This window comes from Parasteatoda tepidariorum, chromosome 9, assembly GCF_043381705.1.
Source record: "Parasteatoda tepidariorum isolate YZ-2023 chromosome 9, CAS_Ptep_4.0, whole genome shotgun sequence".
Classification (NCBI taxonomy): domain Eukaryota; kingdom Metazoa; phylum Arthropoda; class Arachnida; order Araneae; family Theridiidae; genus Parasteatoda; species Parasteatoda tepidariorum.
This window is the reverse complement of record NC_092212.1, coordinates 44,232,060-44,240,233: the sequence shown is the minus strand read 5'-3', so window position 1 is coordinate 44,240,233 and position 8,174 is coordinate 44,232,060. Positions and strand designations below refer to the sequence as shown.

The 8,174-nt window shown below is 29.3% G+C and overlaps 2 protein-coding genes across 2 annotated transcripts in view; one reads left to right on the top strand and one right to left on the bottom strand.

Moving 5' to 3' along the window:
• LOC107449950 (uncharacterized) overlaps positions 1-8,174 on the top strand; it is a 246,812-nt gene that overhangs the window by 66,505 nt on the left and 172,133 nt on the right. The gene's annotated exons all lie outside the window — the stretch shown is intronic.
• The window catches only part of LOC107447942 (aldo-keto reductase family 1 member A1), a 36,016-nt gene that overhangs the window by 11,932 nt on the left and 15,910 nt on the right, over positions 1-8,174 (bottom strand). The window contains exon 5 of the mRNA XM_071185047.1: positions 4,226-4,342. Within this exon, the coding sequence (XP_071041148.1) occupies positions 4,226-4,342 (117 nt within the window). The remainder of the gene's footprint in view (positions 1-4,225; positions 4,343-8,174) is intronic.

The following is an 8,174-nucleotide window of genomic DNA, read 5'->3' as shown; positions in this document are numbered from 1 at the left end:
TAAATTAATTAATTATAAATTAATTATTTAAAAAATTAATTAATTTAAATATTAAGTATAATTTATAGGATATATACTTTCTCTATAATGCCATTACATATTTCTATTAATATAAAAAGTTTCAGAGCTTTTTATTCACTTTACTTTTTTGGGATTTTATGAACTGAAAAATGACAGTTTTCGTGAGAATGACCCATATATATGATTAAACTAACAATAATTAAAGAAAAAGCAAAGTAAGTCTGTCAAATTAGCAACGACTACATTTAAGTTACCGCTTTTTATTTAATTACAACTTGATTCTGATTTTGTACGAATGCTTTTCTGAATCACCCGTCCCCAAGGGGTTAATTATTGTAGAAAGCTAAAACTTCTGCCATAACATTGATCATTATTTTACTTCAATTAGTAACTATTACCAAAATGAATTATCATCGGAGTCAATAATAATATTGGTGTTATTTTTTGTTTATCCTCAACGAATTAGTTCCATTTCGCCAGCAATTTTGCTTTTCAGTACAAATCTCATTATTTTTATTTCAATGACCATTGATATTAAGTTATTTAGTTTTATAATAACGCGTTTTAAAACCATAACTGTAAACAAAATAAACTCGTGGTTTCAGATAATATTAGGAATACTCATTTGGTGATGTAGTCCACCTATGATCATTCAGATAACCAGGCAAAACGAATAGAAAAAATTTTTAAATAATAAAGAAAATGCAATAAACAACTTTTTTTGGTTAGAGCTATAAGCTAACAAATATCACTGATGTTATCGTTAAAATATTTGACAAAATTGAATAGTTTATTGTTTACTTTGAAACAATGGCTTAAGATAAGCCAATGGGAGAATTCCATTTTTCAAATGCCTGTATTAAAAATATAATTCGAAAATCGATAATCGGGATTAGTAATTTGTTTTTAGTAATTTGTTAATTTGTTTACAAGCATTTATCTTCATGTTAAATGTCGCATTTTTAAAGCTTATGGTTTATCCATAGTCCGGTATGCAGCTACACAAATTCTAAATTTTATTATGTGTATAGATTAAAATCATTTCCTTTATTTCGACGATCGTTCTCAGAAACATATATTTTTTTTCAATTGTTCATGGCTGCAATATAAAATTGAGGGTCAGTCGCATGTTTGGAAGTGAAAATTATCACCCAAAGAAACTTTCGACGGCTATAGCCGTCATTAGATTTTTATTTTTGAAAAGGAGATTAAGGTATAAAAACTATTAATAATGTATGATAGTTTGGAATTAAAAAGTTAACTTTTAATTTCCAGGCTTTAAAGAGGAATAAGAACAATAGAAATGAATTTACCTTCCCCTAGTTATATTTAAAAAAAATTTTTTTAATGATTTCCGAAATTCTGAAGATGTAATTTTTTCTTTCTTTCTACTTTAAGTTTCTTTGACATGATATCATTACATTCCATATAATAATATGGAAGCCAACTCGGAAACCTATCTCCCTACAATATTTTTAAGTGATTGTGAAACAACAATTAAGATTAAATTGTCTTTTTCTAGCCCTTAAAAACTTCGCAGTAGAATAATCAGGTTTCACATTTGTTTAAATACTTTATATATTCCGATTAAAAAGTCATTGTAAATCATTTACGTTAATTAAAATAAAATGGTAAAGCGTAATATTATTTCTCTTTACCATTTTTAAGAAGAAAAAAAATTTTCATATTGAGAACACATTTCATCTGCCATTGATGGGAATTTCCTTATTTTTAGAATATATTTTTTATACTGGTAGCAAAATAATAATTTAATATTATAATAATTTATAATTGGCAGCATTTTATCCTCCAGAATATGATAGGGATTTGAAAGGATGTCTAAAGTTTCAGATAAACAAATGGTTATACTTCTGAATTCTAAATATCAGCGAAACTAAAAGTTAAAATATTAGTTATTGTTTTATTAAAAAAAATGCATAGTTTAAGATAATTACGAATGAAGATTCAATCAAAACAGAGCTTACTAAAAACAAATCAATTTCATAAATTCTGATTTTTTTTCCATTTGCCGTATTGGAAGTTTTAAACTTAAANAAAAAAAAAAAAAAAAAAAAAAAAAAAAAAAAAAAAAAAAAAAAAAAAATATATATATACTTTTAAACTATCACGACGAATCAATAATTAAAAAAAACTATGTCGATAACATCTATTTGTTTGCTTATTATGCTTATAGACGTCTTAATAGTTGTTTTTAGAAAATTCTTCTAAACTTAATTGTGTTTTACTGCCACATCGTCAATAACCGTATTAGTTGGCAGGTATAGTTCGTCTATGTAAAGAACTTCCCCAGCCATTCGTCTGAAGTGGCGCCGGTTACTATGGATACGAGGTTTAACTATTTCAAGTAGGGGTGCTGGGTCATTATTTAAGACAAGTTTTGAATCGGGCCGGCGAGAGAGAAAGAGAATTAAGGGAAAAAGAAGCTCCCCTCTTTAAAATGCGCTATTTCTTGTTTCCATAGCAGCAGTCGGCGTTAAACTTCATAGTGAGGGGAGCTCTTTCTAAAGACAATCTATATGTATACATGAGGTGATGTACTCCGTTTACTCACTAATCATCGCGACCACTCATCATTTCACCAGCTTGTCATACGTCATTTGGTCATTATAGAGGAAGTACGTAGTTACGATTGAATAACTTAATAGATAAAATAAATAAATATTGAGTTTTATCACTTATTACACAATTAGTCACCCGCTGCATCTCTGCATTAACCCTTTCGCGCGGACTCTCACAAATACGTGCCAGCATAAAACCGTATCAACTAGGCTAAAAACATAAAACTGGTAATCAAAGTATTTCTTTAGCAGTTTATTTGTGGGCGGAGTTATAATTGTTTGATTTATTTAATTCACCATTACTTTGTTCAAAATAAAACTATTTAGTTATACTTTGAATTAACATTGATTATATATATGATAAAACTTACAATAATTAAAGTAAAAACAAAGTAAGTCTGTCAAATTAGAAACGACTACATTTAAGCTACCGGTTTTTGTTTAATTACGTCCTGATCCTGATTTTGTATGAATACTTTTCCGAATCACCCGTCCCCAAGGGGTTAAAGGATCTAAACTTTCAACCACTTTCTGATCTAATTATTTCGACCCGCCCTTAACCCCTTGGGGACGGGTGATTCAGAAAAGCATTCGTACAAAATCAGAATCAAGTTGTAATTAAATAAAAAACGGTAACTTAAATGTAGTCGTTGATAATTTGACAGACTTACTTTGCTTTTACTTTAATTATTGTTAGTTTAATCACATATATAATCAATGTTAATTCAAAGTATAACTAAATAGTTTTATTTTGAACAAAGTAATGGTGAATTAAATAAATCAAAAAATTATAACTCCGCCCACAAATAAACTGCTAAAGAAATACTTTGATTACCAGTTTTATCTTCTTACCCTGATTGATGCAGTTTTATGCTGTCACGTATTTGTGACAGTCGGCGCGAAAGGGTTAATTTAAGGGTCAAAAATTCAAATCCGTCGACAAAAAGGTATGTTTTTTGCGAGAAAAACATATCTTTCGTGTTGGATTTCCTAATTTATAATAAAGTGTTAGCTCTATTGAGTTAAGTTACGATTAATTGGATTAAGCTAATCACGATTAATTAAATATTATCAATATATTTATGGTTAAACCCTTTAATCATTACATTACACCTCAGTACGTAAAATATCCGATTTTTGAGCAAAATTGAAAGTTTGTTTTTGCTAATTTTACATTATTGTCATAATCTTATTTTATTATTCCTTAAAAATACTTTTTGTGTGCTGTGCTTGCAATAATAAAGAATACACCCAATATTTAATTAATTTTACGTGTAGCATAATTTCTCTATCAAGGGTGAAAGAAAATTGCGATTAAAAAATATCTAACAGAATTATTATTTTGCGTGCATAAAAATGCTATTAAATTAAAGTTTTATCATTTTCGAACAATTCTATTGTCTTAGTCGTTCTTCCCTTACAAAGTGAAAAATATTACCACAAACTGTCTAGCTTGAAATGGCCTCGAAAAGGTTTATATATATATATTTTTTTTTTTAAAGTTTCCCCGCCAAATAATTAATCTCGCAAATCGCTGTTCTTTTGTATCCGAAACACTGAAAAGAAAGCATAAAAACAATCTAAAAAGGCAAGCCACCACTAAAACTTTAATAACAAAAACTTACTTGAAGTACAGCAGGTTTTATTGTTGCAGAATCATAAATTCTCCTGATTTGTTGACTGTTACAGTTGGAGAGACCGATAGATTTAACAAGCCCTTTCTTCACGAGTTTTTCCATTTCCTACCATAAATTAACAGGATAAAAAGTTAAAAGTGGTTGTGGCAGGAAATTTGGCTTAAGAAATAGTATAATTACATAATTTAAATTATAGCTGTTTCAACATTTGTCATAAGTATGCGTTGTGTGTTTAAAATGAAATAATAAAATACGTGATATTTAAAGTAAAAATAAAAAGCAATAAGTAACTGGCATGTTCAAAATTCTTTAAATACACGTTACACTTTAGGACGACTTAAGCAGCTTAAATTTGTACAGTCCCGTAGGTGTCTGGTCAAATTTAGTGTTTTACTCTCTTTAACACTAGGTTTACGGACGTTTCTTATATACCTATCTCTACGAACGCGTGTCAATTTGACACACGAACGAATACATCACTAGGTTTACGGACGTTTCTTATATACCTATATCTACGAACACGCGTCAATTTGACGCATGAACGAATACATCACTAGGTTTACGGCCGTTTCTTCACGTCAATTTGACGCATGAACGAATACATAGATACGAATACATATTTAATAAACTCAATTTAGTAGATTTTTAACCACCACTAATTCTAAACAATTCGTAGGATTATATAATTCGCTACTTTATTTCGCTACTAAATTAACTTAGTGGTTATTTACTGATATTCTGCATTTGTTCTTTCAATTATTGCTTATCGGCAACAGTTGTTTATCGCTTTTTTCATTTGAGATAACGATATCGGACAACGCATCGAAGTATTGTCGGTACATTCCTATTTTTAATTGATGTGATGCTTGCATGTTTACTCAAAATTTTATCTAAATTACGATCGCGTCAAATTGACGCATATTCGTAGAGATAGGTATACCACAAAAAGACTTTCAATGTTTCAACGCTTTTGAAGAAAATAGACATCAATATATACTTACCTCGATCAATGGGTAAAAGTCATTACAAGAGATAAAATAAAAATTTTAACGGATTTTGCAATTTTCCTTACAAAACTCGAAATGCGTCAAAATGACGCGTTCCGTAAACCTAGTGTTAAGAAAATAAATTAATAAGGGCATACTTCCGCATACCCTACAACTTATGAGGATTTTGAAAATAATTCTTTCTAGTGGTAGCGAACCAAAGTAGAAATTTTTAAAGCAAATGGATCTCTCATGAAACTTTTATCAGAACTTTTATAAGTAATAGTGGACAAGTTACGCTAAAATTAATATTTTTTTTAATATTAAGACATTAATTTTGCTACAGTCAGAAAAGAAGATTTCTGAAACTACGGAAATTCCATAGCAGTTGGAGGGTATGCTTCCGTATGAGGAACTAATGTTTTTGAACACCAAAAAAAGTTAGTTTTTTAATGTTCAACAGCTTATTTTTCCACATAGGCAATGACTTGATGACGTTCATTTACAGCCAGAATCTCCAAGACTACGGTTTCTCCTTAGTTTCATAAAGATATTTTTTCAAGAGGTTGCAAGGGTAATGCATTTATATTAGATCTACCGGAAAATTCTGTACGCGCAAATACATAAATTTATTATACAAGAATGCTAAGATTTCTTTATTAAAAAAAAGTGGTCGGACATTTATCCTCAAATGCATCTGCCAGATGTACTGCCTTGTTTTGAATATGTATGCACATGCTCTTTTGAGCTTGAAACTTTTTTAGCTAGAATATTACCATCAGCTAAAAAAGATACATCATATACTAGAGTTAAAGGATAAATACTTTGTCACCTTCTTTTACAAAAGAATCCTTTGCGTAAGGAGGCGTGCACTTTCGCAGAGCGAAATTTCCGGTTGACCTAATATTTTAATAAATCAGAATTTAAATTAGAATTAAAGAAATTATTTGTCCACCAATTGACACAAGCAATTTAAATAGATACTATAAAGTTATATAGACAAATGCTTAAGTTCTAGTATTTTTAAAAAAAATATTTATTCGTTTCAAAAAATTTCTACTTTTGTTCAATTACTACTAAAAAAATTATAAACCACGGCGAATCCGTACTAATCTTTCATTTAAAGTCTCTGCATAACGTTTTCATTTTAGTTTGGTAGCTAAATTTCGGGTCACGGCTCTAATCTAGTTCAGATAATCAGACTCTATCCGTCCACTACGTTAAGTCTGATAAAATATCAGTTACTTTTTATTTATCATAACCACCATTCTTATCAGTGGCTATTTATATAAATTTAATAAAATTGTGTTATATTTCATTAAAATTTAAACATATCATTTTTTTATAAATAAAGTTTTCTAAAATATAAATTGGTAGTTTAACTGATACAAGAAATATTATTTCAAAATTTAAAATAACTTTACGAAAGCACAATAAACGCTGGGAAATAAATTTCTCTCTGTTTTTTGTTACAATCGAGTTTTTTACGGATAATCTATATTTTCGCGAAGCTGATTTCAAATCTGCAACCTGTGTTTCTCTACAAGTTGCAGTTTTTATGCAATTTAAAGATATAAAGTAATAGAAAGAAAGCCATAATATATCACAGTTTATGATGCATTATGCTAAGCTAAGGTAATAACTTTTTAATGCTATTTTCAGAGGAGCAGACAAGTGTATATACATTCACTGGACAAACTATTAGAAACACTGTAGTTTTTTTAATAATTACATGCTTTGCACGAGTTTATATGCAATACTTTTATATTTAGACATACATGTAATATGTTTTTAGCGTGGAGATTTTTTAGTAAATTTCCTATTTGTATTTATTTTTAACGTATTGCATTACAATGCATAACCATTGATACACGAACGTTAACAAGTTCAAACCGGTTTGAGTCATCACTTCCTACATCAAAAAGCCTCCACACGGTCTTTTCTAAGTAGTCCGAGCAGACTATTTGAAAAGTGAACCAGTTGTGCGCATGAACCCAAAACCTTTTATAAAAGTAATTGAGAGAAATTCCTCATATATATTTGAGAATTGAATCTGTAGTGGTTGACAAGTGAATAAAGCAAACCAATAATATTCATAAATAAAACAAATTTTTAGTCATATATTTACTACCACTTTCTTATTTTTACTAGATTTTGTATTAAATGACTCGTTCGGAAAGTGGATATCCATTACAGTGGTCTGATCGGACTACCTATAAAAAACCGTGTGGAGGCTTTCAGTTATAGGAGGCGTCAGTAGCGGACGCGTTTCTGTGACTTCATGCGCTGTATTTATTTTTTTTTGCAGTTTCATACTACGCAGTTATTTGTTTATTTTGCAAGCAGTGTATAAATAATCAATTGGAACACTTTCACTGCATAGGTAAAAAAAAAAAGGCCGACATTTCACCATGTAAAAAAGCTGAAATGAAGGACCTCTTGAATGCTAAAATATTTTCCAACCGCAAAATATCCCGAAAATTGAAGGTATCTGAAGAATTAATATTTAAATGAGGGGAAAAAACGTCATCGAAATCTAAAGAATCATTACTGAGGAAAGTGAAACTGAAAACATTGCTGTTAGAAAGAGTGAGCAGTTTGAAAAATTAAATTAAATGCACCTCCAAGGATCATCAAGCAATCAATATTTTGAAACAGCTTCGTCAGAAATTTATCTCTTCGGAATGGACAAGTCATAAATGTATTTGTGAAATATCAGAATAAGGATAAAAAAAAAAAAACAATCAGATATGAAGAAGTAGTTTAAATGTGGGTATAGTTAATTCCTCTGAGTTGCTTTTATGTTGCTTTTATTTTAGTTTTAACCTTTCCAATCAATATAGTAATTCAAAACATTACTATATATTTTTATTTCGAACTAAATTTTGGTGAATTAAATAAATCAGAAACTAAAAATCTAACTCAAAACTAGGACTGGGCGATATTAGAAA